Genomic DNA, 24,859 nt, shown 5'->3' with positions numbered 1-24,859 from the left:
TTAGTTTGCAATCGTTTACGAGTGTTAATAAAAAATATTATTATTAGATTATAACTTATAACAATAGAAAACTAAAAATCATTTGAAGTAATAATATTTCATTTTTTTTTTTCACTTTTTTTGTTTTTTTTTTTCACTTATTTTTCGTTTTGTTTTTCGCTATCGCGAGAAACGATTTCGAATTTGAGGTTATTTTCGTTGAGATGCTGTATGATGCTTGTCTTTCTGTAAGCGTAACCAGGCGTCAGTACTCCGCATCTGTAATAAAAAAGTGTGTGTCAGCTCCGACGCACGACTGGAGTTTACTCCTTCAGGTCGACTATCTAAATAGGCACGAAAAAGGCTTACTAGTCTAAGAAAAATATTATTACCATATCAAATGGTCAAGTTACGCCATCTATGATCATTATTTGAAATCCTCGTTACGCCATCTATCGGAACCCTACGAGAAACTTAATAAAAATCGATTCTTAAGCAGCAGTTCCATGAATATAAACAATCTTGTTATAGTTGAAGGTTTCTAACTAAATTACAACTACGTCATATTCTTTTCTATAATTTGACGAAGCCTTCTGGTACCATTGAAAGCATTGCATTTATAGAAATAATAATTTCCGGTCTGATTGTCTGTCGTTGAACACGTAAAGCCATCGGTCTCGGTTGCTATCTGAAAGCGATTGTTACTCATAGTAAGGAATATATCCACCAGCCTGCAGCGGAACAGCGTGGTGGATTAAGCTCCAATCCTTGTCCTACATGGAGAGAGCTCTATGCCCAGCAGTGGGGTGTAGGCTGAATGAGCAATCAAATATTACTAATAAAGGACATTCTTTAACAAAATCTTGTTATTAAGTAATAGTTTACATACTTTGGCATTTTATCTTGCTCGCGAAGGATCATGATGGCGGAGAAAAGCAAAGCGACGACAGTTGCTCCGTAGCCGGGGTTCGAACCTGTTACCTGAAGAGATATTACATGAATCGTATTAAATACTATAGTAATTAAATACTTTACATCTACTCAAATTAGTTGTGTGCTATAAGAAAGTGAAATTCATTAAAAACCATTAAAAGTTTTAATTATTACAATAAAAATATAATATGATAAAATTAAATAAGGCTATGAATATATTATTTTTATTATTGCCTTTTCTGTATTACTGTCTTTAGAGCCGAACTCAAAGTTAAATAAACTAACTCTATGAGGCATATAGCAGTTATTCTCAATCGCATTCAAGAAAAAAAAGCGTCACTTGAAAAAATAAATTTGAATGTCTATGAAACGTGTTGTCTATGAACGATTATTTTATTTATTTATTATAGATACCCAAGAATCTTAATTAAAATCATTTAACGAGGTGAAAAATCATTGTCGATGTATCCGCACATTGGCACTCGACATCGTTCGCTCAAAATATGTAAATAATTTAATAGTAGAATGAAAATTTTATACAACTACCCTCCAAGATTTACTGATCTGTTCTCGCAAATACAGCTCGATAAAGCAGTTGCAGTAACTTGTGGATACGTTTGTACTAATAATGAATTGGTACCGTTTTTATTGTTTTATTAAATAATATTATAAATAGGAAAAATTTGATTGTTTGTTTGTTTTGTTTGACGCCGCGTTGGCGCAACGGTTACAGCCATGGATTGTACCTGTTGCGCTAGCGGTTGCAGGTTCGATCCCCGCACATGACAAACATTTGTATTGGCCATACAGGTGTTTCCCGTGGGTGGATGCGTCTGGGTGTTTGTGCGGTCCTTGTGGGTCTCCCCACCGTGTCTCGGAGAGCACGTTGAACCGTCGGTCCCGGTTGTTATCATGTACACCTGATGGCGATCGTTACTCGTAGTAAGGAACATATCCGCCAACCCACATTGGAGCAGCGTCGTGAATTAAGCCCCGATCCTTCTCCTATATGGGGAAAGAGGCCTATGCCCAGTAGTGGGATATTACAGGCTGAAGCGTTTTGTTTGTTTGCATTGAATAGGCTTCGAAAGTACTGAACCGATTTGAAAATATATTAAATAAATATAGAAGATAAAATTGTAAGGTTGTCATTTATAGTCGCCGAACATATTGTTTATAAAATTATTTAAAGCAAAGAAAAATACACAAAAAAACGAGAGTGTAAGTTTAGATTACACGACTGAAGTAAAACTTCTGCACAATAAGCCTGCACTGCCTTAGACATACGAAACGTAACTGGCTATAAGAGAAAGAGACAGAAAATGTGTGCCTCACCCGACCACACTTTTCGTAACGCTCTCATCACGCGTTGACGTTTTTACTCCCAAGGTCAAGCGTGCGTAAAGAAGTTTTACTTCTAATTAAAAATCGCATAGGAAGCAATACTCACTTTGGCAGTCATGGTTTTATTGGGCGGGCTGGTGAGGTCGGCGTCGTCTCCCGCCCAACCTTCAGCTAACAGTTCAAAATAAAAACGAGTCTCCTGAACATCCGTTTCACTTGGCTCGGTTCGGGACACCGTGCCTCCAGAAAACAATCGCGGATAACGTAGAAGTAGCGCTCTCGTACACGACAGCATACTCATGAGATACAACACTATAGCCCCAAATAGGGTTTTCAGCCCCATAAACAGGGATGGGAATGTCACATAGGCTTTAAACTGAGCCGGTCTTTGGCTTTCGTGTTCGTATAGGCTTCGTTGTGTACGGTACACCACTGCCCCGTCGGAGCCCGGAAACGGTAGGGTGTACGCCGAGTTGTGTGAGTGCAGCAGTCTTCTGTTGGTGGAGACATGTTTGTTCATTTATAATCCGTACATGTGAGTTATACAGATATCACAGATTATGTCATATATATGACTTATGTCTAAAGTCAAATATAAATAGAGAAATAATAAATCAAAGAAAAAAAGAAATGGACAAAAAGAGAGGATAATTAATTATGATTGTTTATCATCATCATCAACATTACAGCCCATACAGTCCACTGCTGGACATAGGCCTCCACAAGTTTACGCCAAAAATAACGTGAACTCATGTGTTTTGCCCATAGTCACCACGCTGGGCAGGCGGGTTGGTGACCGCAGGGGTGGCTTTGTCGCACCGAAGACGCTGCTGATTCAAAGCCAGCAGTTGGATGGTTATCCCGCCATCGGTCGGCTTTTTAAGTTCCAAGGTGGTAGTGAAACTGTGTTATCCCTTAGTCGCCTCTTCCGACACCCACGGGAAGAGAGAGGGTGGCTATATTTTTTAGTACCGTAGCCACAGAGTATGATTGTTCGCAAACAACAAAAACCCGACTTCAATTACATCGACAAGTAAAACAAAGGTAGACGAAAAAAATAGTCAATTAAATACGCGTTATCAAAGATTACTCCAAAAGTACTGATAAGATCTCGATCAAATTTAATTAGCCCTAAAAAACAAGCATCAGCTTTTGATTAAAACAAGAATCATCAAAATCGGTTAACCCAGTGAAAAGTTACGCGACACAATACAACGTAGGTCGACGAAAATATAATCAAGTCCATACGCCATAAATGGGACCACATGACACGACGAACTTTTGATTAAAAAATTTTATATTGAAACCGGTCCACCCAGTCAAAAGTTCTGCGAAAGCATAAATTAAACAAAAAATACAGTCGAATCGTCAGTAAAGTCGACATTATCGTTCCTACTTTACCGAGTAATATCCGGTTGCTATATTCAAGAACGGTTCGTTTTGGTGTCCATTAAGTTCTACATATTGTACATCACATTTCTCTTAGTAAACAGCGTTTTTGAATATAGCGACTAAAGCTACGATCATTCCGTTCTTTATTTTAACCATCGGTTATCGATTGTGAGATTATTATTTTGGCCTCAATAGCACCTATAAAGCATCATTTTTCAAATCATACAGTATGTTTAAAATTCATTAATTGTTATCACTAATAACTAGTCTGGTGTAGTGGTCCGTGTCACCTAAATCACAGATGACTTGCGGGTTCGATTCAAGCTCGGGGTAGATATTTGTATTTGTACAAATATTTCTTTCCGGCCTGGTTGTTAGTCCTTGTGGGTCTCCCCATCGTGCCTCGGAGAGCACGCTAAGCCGTCGATTCCGGTCGTTATCATCTACATCTGATAGCGATCGTTACTCATAGTAGGGAACTTATCCGCCAACCCAAAATGGAGCAGCGTGGTGGATTAAGGTCTGATCCTTCTCCTATATGGGGAAAGAGGCCTATGCCCAGCAGTGGGATATTACAGTCTGAATTCGTAAATGCGTAATTATTATTACTATGTCTTAATATCATATTAACGTCTTGGCCGACCGATGGGACTCCCCATTATTTTGTCGCTGGGTACAACTTCATGGGCCTTCTGCTAACTATGTATAATTTAGCACAGGAGTCTGATAGGAAGAGAATATTATACCACATTAATAAGTGTTACTAACTTAGTTGTAAGTTTAGTTCTAAGTTTTATGTACCTAACAAGTAGATTATTACAAAAATGTATTTAGTTAATACTTTGTAATTGTACTAACACTAGATTATAAGAAAAATTATTACAACACTATATGGGCTAGTACCGAAAATAATAAATATATTATTATTATTATTGTTAAGACACCGCCATCGATTCGGAATATAGATTCTGCTGAGGAAAACCGGTAAAATAGACAAAGACAAAAACTTTTTACTGTAATACAAAATTATTAATACATAAAATCGACGAATATTCGGTAATATATCCTGTATGATAGAGCTATTACAAGAAAATATTTCTAATTCAACTAATTTTCTTACCTACGCGTCAACTTGGGTTTGAAATCCGGCATAGGTGTCGGGTACAGTTTCTTTCTTAGTTTTGACAACATGCTGTAATTGGCCAAGCTGAAAATTAGAAGATTTTTTTAATGATGATGAAAATCTGATCCGATTCCCAAAGATTGAAACAGAATTTGTTTTTGCCATCTTCTTAGTATATTCCAAGTAATTCTAATGAGTGTGACGCTAGCCCGGTTCCTATATTTCAAAAATGACTGATTTTGTTCACGCACAGTTCAATTTCGTACACGACATGTTTGAAATTGAACGGCCTGTAAGAATAACGAATGTGCTTTTTTTACACCGGAACGGGGCTATAATGGTACCTATTTAGGAAATCAGTGGTCTTGGGCTGGTTTCTGTGGAACATTTTGTTCCTGTACACTTTTGTTTATAATCCTTAATAATTCTTATGTGTCTTTTATCGGTCCCTCACCGTTAGATTTACTGGTTTTTTCAATTCAATTCTTTACCACTATCTTCTGAACGCTACTTCAATCACTACACAAAGTCAATTACAATACTCACGTGATAAAATTTTAAAAATATAAAGAAACAAAAATAAGGAAACATCCTGCTCAAAATCTGGAGCAGCCCGACTGTGGAAGTATCTTGACCTGACATTTAATCACAGCTAAATAATACTGCTTTTAAGCAGTGTTGTATTCCTGTGGGGAAGTAAGATTAAGACCTTCTTCTGAGGGGATTTGTGGGTAATTAGACAACGCGCTTGCGATGCTTCTGGTGTTGCAGACGTCTATAAGCTACGGTAATCGCTTACATTCAGGTGAGCCGTACGCTTGTTAACCGACCTATTAGGTATATAAAAATATAAAAAAAATCCCCTCTATACAAATATAACTCACCTGTACACCAATGTCTCCCAAGTCCCATAGTTGATGTACCCCCCGCTGGGGTTCTTGGGAGCCATCACTGTGAGGTACGACTCCACTGAGTTCACTGTACCTGTTTACAGAATACTTAGTAAAATATATGGGAATGTTTGTCAATATGGTAAACGAAAAACTTTTATATTTCCAATTGACCAAAAACAATTTTTTTACCAAAATAAATATTAACGAGTTCTCAAAATAAAGAATCGTGTAAAGTTAGCACTAGGTACTTAAAATAAATTTTATCAAACTGAACTGCGAGGTACAGCAGAAATTTAGGGTCACTACAATGGATCTTTTCAAATATTACTTTTTGTGGGCAGAATATATTTTACGGGAGTTTAGTTTTAACGAAGTAACGCGACCTTACAGAGCATCACATACAAATAATACTGCTTTTAAGCAGTGTTGTGTTCCTGTGGTGAGTAAGGTGATCAGAGCTCTTAGAGGTGATTGGGGGTCGGCAACGAGCTTACGATGCTTCTGGTGTCTACGGTAATCACTTACCATGAGGTGAGCCGTACGCTTGTTTGCCATCCAAATTTAGGAATAACAATAAGAAACCTACCACCGAAGTTTTGCTGCAGGAAGATGACTCCCATATCGTTCGGGATACTGTCGAACCCACAAGCGCTTATGATATAGACGCCTGCTTCGCGCGCTCGTTCATTGTAAAACAGTTGCATTGTTTCCATGAACTGGAATATTTTAATAGTTTTTAATAATGAGAACAACATTATTTATTGTACGTCAGAAAATAGATATTAATTTCCGGTTTGGATGTCTGTCCTTGCAGTTTGTCCCGACGTGCCTCAGAGAGCACGTTAAGCTGATCTCAGTTGTTATCATAACTGATAACGATCGTTACCCATAGTAGAAATATATCCGCCTACCCGTAGTGGAACAGTGTGGTGGATTAATTAACCCTTCTCCTACATGAAGAAAGAAGCTTATACCCAGCAGTGGGATATTACAGGCTGAAACGTGGTTTTATTAACACAGGTAATGATAATTATGATTGCGTTTTTGTGTCAAGCTGAAGAATTAATCTCCGGAACTGTAGGTTCGAATTGAAATATTACTTTTGTGTTGCATCCATTTACAGGAAGGCTCCATAACATTTTAGTAGGTTTTTTTCCTCGAATTAACGCGACACAGCTAATATTATATGTTAATGAATATTTTTATCAACGTTATTAAAATTTTCTGGATCTAAAATAAAAATAACCCCCAATTCAGAGTTCAAAATTGTGGCAATGTGTTTTTATATTACGTAATGCCTACGCTTCGTTTGTTTACAGTTCGTCTAAGGAATGAGGTGTGAAAATTAAGATCGTCATGATTTCGTATTTTTGGAAGCATTCGTGATTTCGAAACAAATCTGAATCATGCATTTGTTGGTACGTATTCTATTATTGAATAAATAATTGTTTGCGCGCAATCGAAAAGAAAACCGACTTCAATTACATCGACAAGTAATACAATGTAGATAGACCAGAACATAGTCCAGTAAATACGCGTTATCAAAGATTACTCAAACAGCAATCGTCAGATCTCTCAAACTTAAATGGGACCACAAGACAAGCATCAGCTTTCGATTAAATAGGAAGAAATAAAAAGAGGTTCTAATTTCATTTCAATTGTATTTTTTTTTTTCTTTTTTTTTGTATGTTACTTATCTCAAATTTTTTGACTGGTTACACCTATTTCGATGATTTTTTGAATCGAAAGGTGGGTGCATATATCGTGGTTCCATTTAAATTTAATTGAGACCTGACAAGTACTTTTCGAGATATATCGCATAATGAGTAGGTATTTACTGAACTATTTTTTCGTCGACCTACGGTGTAGGTGTTATACCGCATAACTTTTTGTTGAGATCACCGATTAATGATTAATGTTTTAATCGAAAGCTTGTCACATGGTCGCATGCGATAACGCATAATTATTTGCTTGACTATTTTTTTTTTTTGTGTACCTACGTTGTATTACTTGTCGATGTAATCGAAGTCGGTTTTTTTTTTGCTAGCAAACATAATTATAAACTACAACGTTTAATATATAGTTGGTCTTGTCTTGTTTTATAAATAGCTTATATTAAACAATCAATAATACATACACACACATACACATACAGACACCAGCCTATCGCATTCCACTGCTAGACATAGGCCTCCACAAGTTCGCGCCAAAAATGGCGTGAACTCGTGTATTAACTAATAACTCGATAGTACATAACAAACGGTAATTATAACTCGAGAATACATTATTTTTATTACACAACTGCTTCACTGTATTGAATAATATACTGCTTGACACGCGATTCTGTTTCATAGCAAAATTATAACATATACTTGCTGCATACAGACTTGAACATTTTTTACGATTGTTTTTGACGTTACAACGTATAATAAATCGATGAACGCTGTCTGCATGCATGAAAAAGGTTGACTCTTTGTCCTGTTACGGACATTGTACGCTTGCGCCGCATCCATCTCTCTTCCACTCGATTGGCCTATGCGTCCGAGATGTTTTGTTATGACGTTGTCACGTTAAACTATCGTCTTAAACCAACTTTACAGACAACCAATTTTTTTATTTTGTCTATATCTTTTATCTAAATGTATACGATTATAGCAGTTCTCAACGGCCTTAATCAAAGTAAAAGAAAAAAAAAAGAAAAAATAACAATCTTTTATTTTAAATCCGCTAAAATAATAAATAAATAAAAAAGTATCTTATGACATTCACACACACGGTCGTCTATGGTAAACAACGTTATAGGTAACAGCCGACCGTTATAGGTTTTTTTTTTTTTTTTTTATAAACATTTCCTTTAAAACTTTTACTATCAATCGTTCCATATCTTTTTGTCGCGAGATTTCGTTAGTCGTATTTACTTGGTTTAAAATTTTAAAACTAAAATTAAGTATGTCAAGCTATTTTAATTTCCTTGTTTAACTATGAATGATAGAATATCGAAATATCTAATATGTTAAATTCTCGTATCACAGTTCTGGGGGCCAAACTCCTCCAAACCGTTTTGACCGATTCTTATGAATTGTGAATATTCGGTAGATCTGAGAATCGGTCGTAAACTATTTTTAAGCCCCTAATTTATGCGGTTGGTAAGTAGGCAGTAGGTAAGTGGGCACTCCAAAACTTTTTTTTTTTAATTTCATTAAAAAATACGTAAAACCCAAAATTTTAAACCTTCCACCAACCCCTATTTTTTAATAGCGTTTAGCGACAAAACAACGTTTGCCGGGTCAGCTATTTATAAACTTGACAAACTAAACAAAAAGGAGATGTTCTCAATTCGACTGAATTTTTTTCCTGTGTTAACTCATAACTTTACGCTGGGTGTATCAATTGATATGATTTTTTTTGTTCGAAAGCTGGTGCTTGCCGTGTGATCCCATTAAAATTTGAGCGAAATCGGTCAAGTAGGTTGTGCACACAAACACACACACACACACACATATCAGCCTATCGCAGTCCACTACTGGCACAGGCCTCCACAAGTTCGAGCCAAGAATGGCGTGAACTCATTTGTTTTGCCCATAGTCACCACGCTAGGCAGGCGGGTTGGTGACCGCAGGGCTTGCATTGTCGCACCGAAGACGCTGCTGCCCATCTTCGGCCTGTGTATTTCAAAGTCAGCAGTTGGGTGGCTATCCCGGCATCCGTCAGCTTTTTAAGTTCCAAGGTGGTAGTGGAACTGTGTTATTTAAGTCGTGTTCATTTTGTTTGTAAACAAACAATTATTATCGTGAGCGTTTCCAGACCCCCGCTACATGCCATCCGGGGGTTTAGTGTGGGACGTTTATTATAAAATTTGAAATAAATAGTCAGGGGTTCGATAACGAAACATTCCGTTTTTCGTTCGAACGTACATGAGCCTAAGCTAAACAACTTGACTATTATCATTCTATATTAGTCATCGGTATTTATAAAGCACGCCATCTGTTTCGCGTATTACGTTTAACAGTAACGTACTAAATTTAAACTATATATGAGTGTCTCATTAACATTACAACTGAGAAAGTCTTTGAGATTAAATAATAAATAAATAAACATTTAAAATTTAACACTTCAAGAAGGGTGAAAAAACTATATCTGGGGTCAGAACAGATTTTACATAACAACATATGGCCAGACCATGTCAAACATGACATAATGTCGCATATGACACACATTTTGTCATAAACGACATTAGAACAGATGACTGCTATCACAAAAGTCACCCGCGTCAACACGTCATTAAATTACATTTTACTCTAACGAAAATAAAATAATAAGTAGGCAAGCCTATGATATATTTGTATAATAGGTCGTTAAGGCAAGCAAAGTTTTTAAACAAATCGGCAATTGTGTGGGTAGGTATATATTAAGCAAATATATTTGTAGTCTTTCGACTGATTGGAAGGTCCTTTTCTATATTCGCAGGGCGCGGGCGTAGGTTATACTCGCACTCTTTACAATATTATGTAGGTAGTACTTAAAACGATTATAACAAAATTGTAATGCGATCCGATCCAATCTATCGTGTGGCATAGGGAGTAACTCAGAGCAGTGCCTAGGACTTGCGACCCAGGTGTAGGTTTAAGGAGGCCTCCTTTGAGATGCGCATCAACGCTCACCTTCACTGCTTGAGTTATACGGCCCGCCTAGCCACATTAATCGTAATAGATAACAATTAATTCGTTTGCACAAATTAATTATTGAATGAGTCTAGGTTAAGCTACTAGCAGGATACAACAAGTGTATCGTGCCAAGCCAGAGCCAAGACTGCCTTAGCGGCGGTTGCACCGTTCGTTTCGTACACGTCAGGATAACTCGAGTAATATAATAAATGAGGGTAGATGACTTATCGAACAATGTGCTAGGTGGCGCGATCGTTGCATCTGTTGCTTATAAATTCCTTTCTAATTGCGTATGACGGCGCTAGTGTTGACATATTTATGTAGATTTTTCATTTTTGTTTATTATACAACCAGCTCAAATAAAAGATTTTTAGCCCACTTCCAAAAAAGGAGAAGGCTCTCAATTCTATAGTATTTTTTGTGAATTTTATTTTAATCGAAAGGTGTTACGTGTCATTTAAATTTAACAAAGATCTGATGACTACTTTTTGAGTGATCTTTGATAACGCGTATTTACTTGACAATTTTTTCGTATACCTACGTTGTATCACTTGTCGACGTAATTGAAGTCGGTTTTTTTCGTTTGCGGGTAAAAAATTACTGTCTTACAAACTAACAAATGCGTGAAGTTTAAATAATTGTACGTATTCCGATTTTTTTTTTGCACAATAATCTTAATTTAAGCTAATTTTAGACGTTTGTACGGTCACAATTTACAGTGTTAAAGCCAACAGATTTAAATTGAAAAATTTCTAATAAAATACATTCATTTTTATTTAATGATTTCATGGAAAGAGTGTATATATAGGGTATAAGTAAAAAGCACAAAGCTGTACGTGTCGTAAATAAATAAAATAAAATAAATTGGTTGTCTGTAAAGTTGGTTTACGGATGATTTTTCGTGATAACTCGCTTGCACGCTCAGGTTCAGGCGGAACGTGAATATATTACCTGGCACTATAAAAAATAACCTACGGTACGGTAATATTCACAGACCTATAAAATATACAAAAAAAAAAAAGAAAAAAAAAAACATAAAAATCACGACATTTTTAAGAATTTCGATAACCACAACTGTAACATGAGATTGTTATATAAGATATTCTTGTACATACCTCTGGTTCACCACTAACATCCACGTAGTGAGTCTTCGCCTCAATCGCCGCCTTGACCACCGGCTCGCCATAGTTACGGTACGGCCCGCAACAGTTAACTATTACTTTGCACTGTAGGCACATATCTGTCAACGACTTCTCATCACTGACATCTGCTATCACCTTCCTTATCGATGACAGGTCTTCTTCTGTAAAATAATAACAATACCGATAAATAAAACTTCTGGTAGTCAACGGCCTGTACTAAGTTTTTTTTTTTTTTTTTTTTTATAAAACTAGGTCGCCAAACAAGCGTACGGCTCACTTGATGGTAAGCGATTACCGTAGCCTTTAGACGCCTGCAACACCAAAAGCGTCGCAAGCACGTTGCCAATTCTATACCCCCATCCCCCCAGGAGCTCTGGCTACCTTCATCACCACAGGAACAAAACATTGGTAGAAAGCAGTATTATTTTGTTGTGATCTTCTGTATGGTCGACGTATTTCCCCAATCGGGCTTCTCCAGATTTTTAGCAGTATATTTCCTGCTATGTCTTGCGTCAGTAACTTACTCAAGTAACGGAAACACACAATACTCAAACATAAGTACCCGAGTTGTGGTAAATATGTGTATGGCCAATACAAATGTTTATCGTGGCCATTAATCAATCCGCAAATGCCTTACAGCAATTGCTGCAAGCGCGTAAATACCATTTTTTTTAAAGGGTGTAACAACTATAATAAATTGCTGCGTGGTTACGGCATTAAAGAATACAGCCGTCCCGTCTCTTCCCATGGGTGTCGTAAGAGACGACTAAGGGATAGCATAGTTCCACTGCCACCTTGGAACTTAAAAAGATGGTCGATGGCGGGATAAACCATCCAACTGCTGGCTTTGGAATACACAGGCCGAAGACGGGCAGCAGCGTCTTCGGTGCGACAAAGCCAGCCCTGCGGTCACCAACCCGCCTGCCCAGCGTGGTGGTGACTATGGGCAAAACACATGAGTTCACGCCATTTTTGGCTCGAACTTGTGGAGGCCTATGTCCAGTAGTGGACTGCGATAGGCTGATGTGATGAACTATAATAATTAAGGCAAAACTTATACTTTTCAATTAAAATGCAATGTAGGTTACAATAAACACCAAACCTAATAACTTTTATTTGAACTTGATTACAATATAGTTAGAGTATCAATATCGCTACCAACGCATAATAAAAATGCAAAAAACAGGACATGATGTAATATTTTTATGATGTATTCGACTGTCTATAAATAAAACGTTATTGAATTGAAAGGAGACAGACAGAAAGTCGTTTCAAAGTCAAAATAGTAAAATAAAAATATATATTTTATTAATTTTTTCTCTTTGCTGACTTTTGAATGTTACGTGTACATGCGGAATTAGTCCATATAAAGTGGACAAACCTTTAAAGTACTATGTGGTGTTAAAAAAAAATATAAAATCAATAATATAAATTAAAAAAAAATAATGAAAATAGAAACGAAAAAAAACCGTTGATAACACTTAACATACACTGATTTACTTGACTATTTTTGATCTACCTACGTTGTAACACTTGTCGATGTAATTGAAGACGGTTTTTTTTTGGTTGTTCTACACCATTGAATTCCAATTTATTTAAGGGGTATTTCTATTCGTAGTTTTGAATCTAAGTTTTAGTTCATTATAGAGGAAAAATAGGTCCTAATGTATCATTGTACCTCCTACTGTTAAGGTGTATTCAAATCTATTCGTAACTTATGTGCAGGATAAAATTTATCCACCAGTGAAACTGACCCAAAAAATACTTTATTATGAAATTTGTGTATTTAATTCTCCTTTTGTATGTAATGTTCACGCCTAAATTCGATTTCATCGAAGTCAGTTCATACGACGCATTTCATGAGTCATGACGTCCCTTGTTTGACCTTCGACAGTGTAGTGGGCTACATTATTTTGCTTTTTAACCGACTTAAAAAATAGGAGGAGGAACTCAACTCGACTTATATTTTTTTAATGTATGTTCGGGGATAACTTCGTCATTTATGAATAGAAAGTTAGTTAGAAAGGAGATATCCCAAGTGTGGTACCATGATAAGGAAATCGGGATCAGAAGATGGAATTCCAGAGAAATCGAGGGAAACCCTCGAAAATCCTAGTGACGGCTAGTGCGGTTTTTAATTTGTTTCGTCTATTACGTTGTATTACTTGTCGATGTAATTGAAGTCGGTTTTTTTCGTTCGCTAGCAAAAACAATAATCATTAATTTAGAAACATCCATCAAAATTTAAACAAAGAACACATTCTTTGTTTAAATTTTGTCTCAAGCCCAAATGAATGAGTATAGAAGTAATAAATATTAATCACTATATAAAATTCCAGAAATCGTTTTATTTCCTCACGATAAACTATTGTGTGTCTATCTTGGTATCAATTTAATGAACATTTAATTGTAGAACGTAAAATTTAATTAACCGCCTTATACCTATTTGTATAAACGTTAAAATTATAATTCTATGTTCGCGACAAATACACGTTGGGATAATTTATATCCAAAAATAATCCAACTATTCATAACTAATTTTAATTATTACGATTTTATGTCGTAATACCTATGGTTTGGAATCATTAATTTGGCGTAATTATTTTGTTTACATTTCATTGGATAACAATAGTACAATTTAACTGAGATAGGACACAGCAAGAAAGTTCCTGCTCAAAATATGGAGCGACTTGGGTAGTAACTTGACCTTACAGAGACCACAGCCAAATAATACTGATTTCAAGCAGTATTGTGTTCCCGTTGGTGAGTCAGGTGACCAGAGCTCCTGGGGGGATTGTGGATCGGGTTGGCAACGCGCTTACGTTGCTTATGGTTTTGCAAGCTAATTCTATAAAAAAACTTTCTAATTTTATAAAACATGTAATTATAAAATATATATACAAATATTATTGTATATTTTTTCTATAACTGTATCCAACAGATAAAAGTTCAGATGTAATTTTCTTTTTCAGTATGCCACAATTAATAAAAGCGGCCTATACATACATATAATTAATTTTCAATTATGTAGGCCTTGACTTAATTCAGCCTTAACGATCCAAATACTGGGCACATACTCCTACTACCTACGATGGCTACCAGTTATCTATGATAACGACCAATACCGACCACAATCCCGACTGGAAATAAATGTGTAAAAGACGAATAAACCGATTCTGTACATTTCTAGGTAATAAAGTTTTTATAAAGAACAGTGACGTAGCGAGCTTAACTCACGTCTGGGGCACAATACCTTTTAACCACCTCCCCTTTCGAAAACCATATAAAATGTCCAGCTAATTATTATTTTGCTGACCATTTGGTGCCCCTTTGTGAGTTTCGTCCGGGCATGATGCACCCCCCTGCCCCTCGCTACGCCACTGATAAAAATAATAGAGCTATGTATCAATTATATAACAAATCTGAAGCTAGACAGCCAAGTGATATTCTTTATGAAGATCAGAAGTAATAATCTGCCAGCCGTCAATAATTTGGTCGTAAAATCTAATATCGTCATCCTTGATTAGATCCGTTTTGTGTCACGGATTATATATATTTTTTTTACTGATGTGCTTATTTTTATATAAGCGAAAGTCAAATGTAGTATAAATATAAAATTTCTAAATAGCTTTTTGTTATACAATGTTTAAGAAACTCAAACTTTCAGAAAACAATTTCGACGAGAAATTATTTATTATTATCAAATCAAAAGTTTAAAATAAAATCGCATGGGTATTTACTAAAAAAAAGAAAGAATATTACAGATTATAATATATTTTTAAGTAATACAATGGATCGACTTGATATGTCTAACTACTATAAGCCATTTCTTCCTGACAACCCAAGCATCTAATCATAAACTTGCGTAAAGTTCAAGACAATATTAAACTATACCGTCAGGGTCGGTTGCATCGGTTGTGTACCTATATAATGTTTATACTGCAAATAAGTTACGAATTGACTTTAAAAGCAGGGGGTAGAATAGACCAGCTTTTAGATTCATATTTGTAAAATATAATAAAATGGTAGGAAAGTCAAAACTGTACATTGAATTTTTTTTTTTAAATAATACTTGGGGTGTGATCTACAATCGATACCGAAGCCAAAAATATAGTTTTTAGAATTTTTGTCTGTTTGTCTGTATGTATGTCCGGGATAAACTCAAAAACTATTGCATGGATTTACTTCAAATTTGGCACGAATATTATTAAGAAGTCGGGTCAACATATAGGCTACATATTATCACGCTATCACCTACGGGGAACGAGCAGTGAACCTTTATTTCTTCAACGCATTCTGTAACAACGTGTAATCTAACGACGCATATTTGAATTTTGTTGTTATTATGTTAATAACCATGGCATAAGCTAGCTTCACACTATAAATAAAGACATTCTTTAGTATATTTAGTATCAGCATTGCATCCGTGCGAAGCCGGGGCGGATCGCTAGTATCTCATAAATTAAGTGGAATTCGATGGTAAAAAAGAATAATATATCAAAAAATTTAATCTGTTGTATACCTATTGTCATCGTCAAATAGCGTTATCGACGACCTGTGAAACAGGACGTTAATGTTGTTATTTGCCATAATTACTGCTATAAACCAACTTAATTAATTTTATTTCCGTATTTCCCTTAATGGGGATAATTAATTTATATAATTATTTATGCCACTGATAGTGTAATAAGCGACAATGGTCATAGAATTGTGTATATTATCTGTATTCATATGATAATAAAGTCCATAATTGAATGCAATGTGTAAGTTAAGGTAAAGGTGCAGACAGCTATTACCAAACAGTACAAAGGTGTATTGTAACAGTGTATGGTGACTAAATCAAATGCAATTATTAGTATTATTGACTACATAAATTTATATTAATTTGGAGTTAGCAGCCCACTGCCACTTCAACTTGCTAATTCTGTGGGCTATGTCGGTTACTTTCGTTCTCTCGCGGATAGTCTCATTTCTAATCCTGTCTTTGAGAGAGACCCCAAGCATAGCCCGTTCCATTGCACGTTGAGCGACTTTAAACTTGTGGACCAGTCCCTTCGTCAGTGTCCACGTCTCGGCTCCGTATGTTAACACAGGCAGGACGCATTGCTCAAAAACTTAGTTAGCAGAAATAACCACTTCAACATTAATAACTCAGATTAATAAACAATATTCACTCTTCTCGCTCCTCGTCAATTCCACTTAATTTGTTCCTTTCAACTTTACTAGTACAATTTTTTAACTGACTTCCAAAAAAGGAGGAGGTTCTCAATTCGACTGTATTTTGTTTTTTTTTTTATGTATGTGACATCAGAATTTTGACCGGGTGGACCGATTTTGATAAAGTTTTTTTAAATCGAAAGGTGGTGTGTGTCATTTGGTCCCATTTAAATTTATTTGAGATCTAACGACTACTTTTCGAGTTATATCTAATAATACGTTTTTACTTGACGCTTTTTTCGTCGACCTACGTTGTATTATATATACCACATAAATTTTTACTGGATGTACCGATTTTGATAATTCTTTTTTGTTGGAAAGGAGATATCCCTAGTTTGGTACCATGATAAGGAAACCAGGATGTGATGATAGAATCCAGAGAAATCGAGGGAAAATCTCGAAAATCCGCATAACTTTTTACTGGGTGTACCGATTTTGATAATTTTTAATTTAATCGAAAGCTGATGTTTATCATGCGGTCACATTTAAATTTTATCGAGATCTGATAACTACTTTTGGAGTAATCTTTGATAATGCGTATTTACTTGACTATTTTTTCATCTACCTACGTTGTATTACTTGTCGATATAATTGAAGTCGGTTTTTTTTCGTTTGCCTGCAAACAAAATTATTTAAGATCTCTAGTCTATGGTCTCGATATAAGAAGACTACTCTTTTCAAAAAGCCAACAAATTATTTATAATCAAAGACCGAAAACAAACGCTTTTGACAAATCTACTAAACGTGTTTCCGGTCTATAATAGACCGGTAACCCAGAACGGGTCCTAGTCAATCCGTATGTAACAAATAAAAACGCAATCTCCTAAATCAATTAATTGCTTATAATAAGTATGAAAAAAAGTAAAATAAAATGTATATACAAAATAAATTTGATTTTACAAACATTAATCATTAAAAAATAAACACAGACCCCTAGCATGATAATTGTGTTTGCTCGCAAACGAATAAGTAATACAACGTAAGTAGACGAAATAATAGTCAAGTAAATACGCGTTATCAAATCGGTTCATAAACGACGAAGTTATCCCCGAACATAAATAAATATATATATATTGGTCGAATTGAGTAACCTCCTCATTTCTTTGAAGTCGGTTAAAAATAGTTAAAATCACTACTTATTGGAAATATATTTTTATAAAAAGTGTATAAAATATTTTAAATTATAACAAAATCATTACAGGAGTATAATAATATTGTTACTGAGGGGTTAAATATTACCTATTTACATATAATATGCACAATTATCTATAGATTCCTATATAACTACGAGAAGTATCAAAAAGTAATGAGAATGACGTATTTATGGGGGGTATTTTAACAAAATAATTATTGCTTTGTATAGATTAGGTCTGTGTAAAAATACCCACTAATTATTATAATTTTTTTATTTCACCATTGCGAGTTGTGATACACATTTATTAGATGAAATGGGACAAAACGAACCCCAAATACATAACCCCAGATGGGACTGGTCAAAGATACAGAGCACTTTTTTGTGGGTCTGTGTAATTAAGATTATTTTTATAAATTTATAACATAATTATAACCATTTACATGTCATAACTTTTAACTTTTCCTTATGAAAAATAAGCTGCATTTGGTCATTGTTATTAATAATTACAATTAACCACTATCAACAGGATACAAAAATAAAAAAATGAGATATAATTAAATGGTTTAGTGGTAAAATAATTATGTTACCTACTAACAAATATTACCAGTTAAATCATAAGGACTTCATACAAATATGTTACATGCCTATTTAAAAAATTAATCTGTATTACACCGTTGTCACGTCCAGAAATTATAATACAAAAACATTCAGGGACATAAACTCTAAGGACTCGTAAGAATTTCTACTATTTATAGACAGTATGTTTTGTATTTACAGTTATTTAACCGACTTCACAAAAAGGAGGAGGTTACTCAATTCGACCGTATATATATATTTTGTTTTTAATGTATGTTCGGGGATAACTCCGTCGTTTATGAACCGATTTTGATAATTCTTTTTTTGTTGGAAAAGAAATATCCCTAGTTTGGTACCATGATAAGGCAACCAGGATCTGATGATGGGATCCCAGAGAAATCGAGGTAAACTCTCGAAAATCCACATAACTTTTTACTGTGTGTACCGATTTTGATGATTTTTAATTTAATCGAAAGCCGTTATCATGTGGCCACATTTAAATTTCATCGAGATCTGATTACAACTTTTGGAGTAATTTTTGATAACGCGTAGTTCCTTGACTATTTTTTCGTCGATCTACGTTGTATTACTCGTCGATGTAATAGAAGTCGGTTTTTTTTTTCGTTTGCGAGCAAACACAATTATTAATTAACTTGATTTATTAAGTAGGCAAAACCAAGACGAACAAACAACGAGTAACTCTATACGCGCAAGCAATAATACCAAGTATTAATTGATAGTTATGCCATTGTATTAATGCTAATGTGTTTCTGCTTGAATGCCCGTTAACAGTAAAATTAAATGGTACTTTTTTGCCTTATTCCAAACTTTTATTGAAACGAGAAATATGATGAATTTAACGAACTGAACTTATTTCCTGATCAAAAAGTTTATTTAAAAAATATTCTTAGTTAAATTAACTGTTGAAAAATGCTTGGTACTGTATATATTGTGGATTGTTATGGATCGTGTATGTTATGGAGCCAATTTTGTATAAAAAACCCGTTTATATTCTTTTAAAGTGTATCTGTGGAGTTTTTTGCCGCTTCTTCTCTGCGGAATCTGCATTTCGAACTGGTGGCGTCACTTTATAAAATGATTAAGCTTTTAATTTGTAAAATCACGATTCGAAGGTGCTTTTGAAACTTATTTGAATATATTTTTGATTTCGATTTAAAAATATGCAATATTTAATATCTACTACCTACAGTCCATATTTTGGAATGTCTTTTTAACCTTCTGGGTTTTTGCAGAATTCCTTGATTTAATTTTAATTTGGAAAACAACTAAGACATGAGCAGCAAATCTTGCTGACCAATCGCTATATTCTCTTGTTGCATTGCAACTGACGTAAAAAGGTAATAAGGTTTATAAGGTAATATAGTTGCGAGGTACGTCTAGTATAATTATCGGCACGGATGTTTAACACAACTATAACTATACTTCAACATTTTATGGATATAGATATTGAATGAGTACTTAACACTTTTTTTATACAACTAGGTCGGTAAACAAACGTACGGTTCACCAGATGGTAAGCGATGACCGTAGCTTATAGACGCCTGCAACACCAGAAGCAAGCGCGCCGACCCTACCCCCAATCACCACGAGCCCTCCACCTTATTCACCACAGAAACACGTCAGTAATTGGGAGCAGTAGTATTTAGCTGTGATCTTCTGTAGGGTAGCGGTACCTACCCAATCAGGCTGCTCCAGATTTTGAGGAGGATATGTCCTGCTGTGTCCTACCTCAGTTAAACTTTAACACTTTTAATAAAAAAATATTTTTGTACTAAACATAATTGTGTTTGCTCGCAAACGAAAAAAAACCGACTTCAATTACATCGACGAGTAATACAACGTAGATCGACGAAAAAATAGTCAAGTAACTACGCGTTATCAAAGATTACTCAAAAAGTAGTTATCAGATCTCAATAAAATTTATATGTGACCACATGATAAACATCAGCATTCGATTAAATTAAAAATTATCAAAATCGGTACACCCAGTAAAAAGCTATGCGGATTTTCGAGATTTTCCCTCGATTTCTCTGGATTCTATCATCACATCCTGGTTTCCTTATCATGGTACTATACTAGGGATATCTTCTTTCCAACAAAAAAAGAATTATCAAAATCGGTACACCTAGTAAAAAGTTATTGCGGATTTTCAAGAGTTTCCCTCGATTTCTCTGGGATCCCATCATCAGATCCTGGTTTCCTTATCATGGTACTAAACTAGGGATATCTCCTTTCTAACAAAAAAGAATTATCAAAATCGGTACATCCAGTAGAAAGTTATGCGGTATAATACGTAGGTCGACGAAAAAAGCGTCAAGTAAAAACGCATTATTAGATATAACTCGAAAAGTAGTTGTTAGATCTCAAATAAATTTAAATGGAACCAATTGACACACACCACCTTTCGATTAAAAAAAAATTGTCGAAATCGGTCCACACGGGCAAAAGTTCTGATGTAGCATACATAAAAAAAAATACAGTCGAATTGAGAACCTCCTCCTTTTTTGGAAGTCGGTTAAAAACGTGTATGACCCCTACACGCAGATCATAGCGATACTTACCTATCTATATACGCAATTAATTATCGCTCGACTGTTGTAGGTATGTTACGCAATAAGATACTACCACGGCGTTTGTTTACGACCGGTCATATTTTTTCAATGAGAATATACTTACCAAAATTAAAAGGTAACTTCAACAGAATTTTGTTGTTCCAAATTATAAAATATTCCGTATTCAATTATGTGCAAATTTTGTGACTAACGCGCTAGTCCTAGGTGTTTAATAATTATTTTATGGACATTTAAAAATGGTATATTGACAACAAAGTGACTAATTCGTCTTATCTTGTTGTTATCGTAATATTTTTAAAATATATTATTATATATTATTTATAGATTAAGATTATGCAATGCATATTTCGTAATTTAGTATTTTAACACCGCGTTGGTGCAACGGTTACAGCCATGGATTGTATCTGTTGCGCTGGCGGTTGCGGGTTCGATCCCCGCACATGACAAACATTTGTATTGGCCATACAGGTGTTTGCCGTGGTCTGGGTGTTTGTGCAGTCCTTGTGGGTCTCCCCACCGTGCCTCGGAGAGCACGTTAAGCCGTCGGTCCCAGTTGTTATCATGTACACCTGATAGCGATCGTTATAGTAGGGAATATATCCGCCAACACGCATTGGAGCAGCGTGATGGATTAAGCTCTGATCCTTCTCCTACATGGTGAAAGAGGCCTATGCCCAGTAGTGGGATATTATAGGCTGAAGCGTAATTTAGTATTTTAATACTGTTACATTCTTAACGCTGATATAATTTGTGCATGCTGTTCGATTTTACAAAATCATTGAAAGTATATTTCAATATTTTATTACGACCACGCTTTAAACATTTCAATTACAGATAATCAATCCGTCCGATTTCATCCACATTTGTGTTACTAGGTATTGCTCCATGCTCCATATACCTATATATGGCTTCATGAATAAGACAATCAAACAATCATATATATTAAATACGCTAAGGTTATGTGTGCCTCTCTTTTTAGAAAAAACCTCACAATTAATCCACATACATTATATATCATTTTATAGATCATTGCTTGCTCCACCGGCCTCCACAATTAAAAAAAATATTATTGCTTTTGTTTTTGTAAATTAATTAATTATTAAAATTATATAATATTTTGACGTTATTTCAATTGATTACGATTTGATTGATGGTGGGTAAATTTTTTGCTGATTTAGTGCGAATTATTCGCACGAGTATTACTAGTAAAATACTAAAACATCATTTTAACCATATTAACATGGCTAAAACAAGCAAGAATTATAGTCGTTAAAATAACAATGTACATAATTGATATCAGACGTACTTTGTCTACTGATTATATAAATCTATATATGAATACGTGAAACAAAAACTTTGTACCCCTTTTTACGAAAATTGCGCGGACGGAGGAGTGTGAAATTTCGTACACTCATATTTATATAGAGGACTGCAGAATGTTAATTTTTTATAGTTTTAAATATGCATACAAATACATTAAATCAATACAAAAACATCACACACACTACCACGTATTTGACACGCACACACGCTTATACTATACTCTTTTGTTTATTATTATAGAAGTATAGTCTTTGACAACAGAACCTTAATAGTGTTCAAACTTATCATTTAAATTAATTATGGTCGAATTTCGACCACTGGACGACCACTAGTAATTAATCAATCGTCAAAATGTATGAACGCGCTTAACTTTTTCTGTTTGTTATTATTGTTACAAGATTTTTATTTACAACTAACTGTGCCTGCGACTTCGTCTGCGTGGAATTTAACAAAAAAAGCTATTGTTCAGATTGCAGAGTTATAAAATAAATAAATTTCTAAAACAAAAGTAGCCAATTTACTCCTTACTACATCAGCTATCTGCCAGTTAAAGTCCCGTCAAAATCCATCCGTTTCAGACATTAGTCGGAACAAACAGATAGACAAACAGACAGACAGACAAAAATGTAAAAAAATGTCATTTTAGTATTATATTTATAATTACAGTTATTTATACATCCATATGTATTTAGTAATAAGCGGTAATTTTAATATTACAAACAGACACTCCAATTTATTTTTGTATAGATAAATAAAACACCGCGCGGTACGAAGTTCAACAGTTCTGCTATTTATAAGTCAAAAACACGATATATCACTGTATACTATATGTACTAATAAATGTATGTTACGTGTTATGATCGTTGTACGTACGTGGTATAATTGTTCTATTTAAAATTAGAGTCAAGTTAGGTCAATCAATGCACCGAAGGCTGCTTAGAATGATTATAGAACCTTTGTGTACACAATGGTACGGTCTAAAGGTCTATTTCACCTATCGCTGAATTTATTTTAAAATAATTGTGTTTGCTATCAAACGAAAAAAAGACCAATGACTAATGTTTATAAATTAGTATAATATAATATTGTATTTGTTATAAATTGTGGTCGTTAATGACCTTAGTTGTTAACAAACGACCTTAAATAAATAAATTAAAAAGAAAAAAAACAGGCTTCAATTACATCGACAAGTAATACAACGTAAGTAGACGATAGTCTAAGATCCGACCCTATGTCAATCTTTACCGAGCTGATAATAGAATGAAACACACTGTATAACAAATTTAGCATGTTAGATAATACATTAAAAATGGGTTGCCTAAAAAATCCTGGACTGACTACTTTTAATTATTTAAAAAAATCTAATATACTAAATTTATTATAAAGCATGTTTCATTCTATTATCGGCTCGGTAAAGATCGACTTAAGTTCGGGTCTTCTACCACGAACAAAATTAACAAAAGCATCAGTCTAGTAATACCACCCACATAAAAAATATATATTATACGGTCGAATTATGTAACCTCCTCCTTTTTTAAGGCGGTTAATTAACCACCTCCTTTTTTGAAGTCGGTTAAAAAAGACGAGTTCGGCTGGTACTCGAGAAAGCCAACTAAAGGTATTCAATAAAATAAGGGCCTGTATCATCAAGGGGTTGTGGATGACGCTATTTGACGGATGACGATATCGATCAGATTAGTGTGTACTAGTTTTTTTTTTTTTTTAATTTTTTTTTATGTCACTAGGTCGGCAAACAAGCGTACGGCTCACCTGATGGTATGGTAAGCGATTACCGTAGCTTATAGACGCCTGCAACACCAGAAGCATCGCAAGCGCGTTACCGACCCAATCCTCAATCCCCCCAAGACCTCTGGTCACCTTACTCACCAACAGGAACACAATACTGCTTGAAAACAGTATTATTTTGCTGTGACCTTCTGTAAGGTCGAGGTACTACCCCAGTCGGGCTGCTCCATATTTTGAGCAGGAAATTCCTGCTGTGCCCTACCTCAGTTAAAAATAATTTATGAAGTATGTCATTGTGAAATAAAATTTGTAGCTTATTAATTGTGGCGGAACAGGCCTTGTGGCATATTTTATAAATAAATATGTAAACTCACCAGTTTTCTTAGAAACCTCACGGAGTACGTCGTCGAGTTTGCTCTCCGAGCGACCGGCGACGCCCCACGTCAGACCCGTGAACGCGTTGTTCTTCAAAACGCGACACAGCTCCTTCACTGCGTTCTTACCGGTGTAGCCCGTCGCGCCAAATATTATGAGGTCTAGGCGAGACATCTGGAAACAGAACCTTAACTATATCTATGTATTTTCTATACATATAATAAAATGGTACGAAAGTCAAAACTGTACATTGAACCTACGGGGAACGAGCAGTGAACCTTTATTTCTTCAACGCATTCTGTAACAACGTGTAATCTAACGACGCATATTTGAATGTTGTTATTATGTTAATAACCATGCTATAAGCTAGATTCGTACTATAAATAAAGACATTCTGTAGTATATTTAATATTAGCATTGCAC

General features: G+C 35.0%; 1 protein-coding gene across 1 annotated transcript; it reads right to left on the bottom strand.

Moving 5' to 3' along the window:
- LOC123658118 (saccharopine dehydrogenase-like oxidoreductase) lies at window positions 1-24,610 on the bottom strand. The gene is made up of 8 exons (XM_045593584.1): window positions 24,436-24,610; window positions 11,444-11,631; window positions 6,251-6,380; window positions 5,656-5,755; window positions 4,769-4,855; window positions 2,363-2,750; window positions 869-960; window positions 1-258 (listed from the first exon to the last, which is right to left on the bottom strand). Exons 1-8 carry the CDS (start codon window positions 24,608-24,610, stop codon window positions 138-140), a joined length of 1,281 nt encoding a protein of 426 aa, XP_045449540.1. The 3' UTR covers window positions 1-137.
- Between the last annotated feature and the right edge of the window lie 249 nt (window positions 24,611-24,859).

Source organism: Melitaea cinxia, chromosome 11 (genome assembly GCF_905220565.1).
Source record: "Melitaea cinxia chromosome 11, ilMelCinx1.1, whole genome shotgun sequence".
NCBI classification, from domain to species: Eukaryota; Metazoa; Arthropoda; class Insecta; order Lepidoptera; family Nymphalidae; genus Melitaea; species Melitaea cinxia.
Note: the sequence above shows the minus strand (reverse complement) of the source record. Positions and strands in the feature narration are given on the sequence as shown.

Coding starts and splice junctions, on each gene's coding strand:
- LOC123658118 (XM_045593584.1), bottom strand. CDS start 24,610: ATGTCTCGCCTAGACCTCATAATATTTGGCGCGACGGGCTACACCGGT. Junction 5,756..6,250: donor CCTGCAGCAAAACTTCGGTG/GTAGGTTTCTTA, acceptor TTCTGTAAACAG/GTACAGTGAACTCAGTGGAG. Junction 2,751..4,768: donor AAACCCAAGTTGACGCGTAG/GTAAGAAAATTA, acceptor CTCCACCAACAG/AAGACTGCTGCACTCACACA.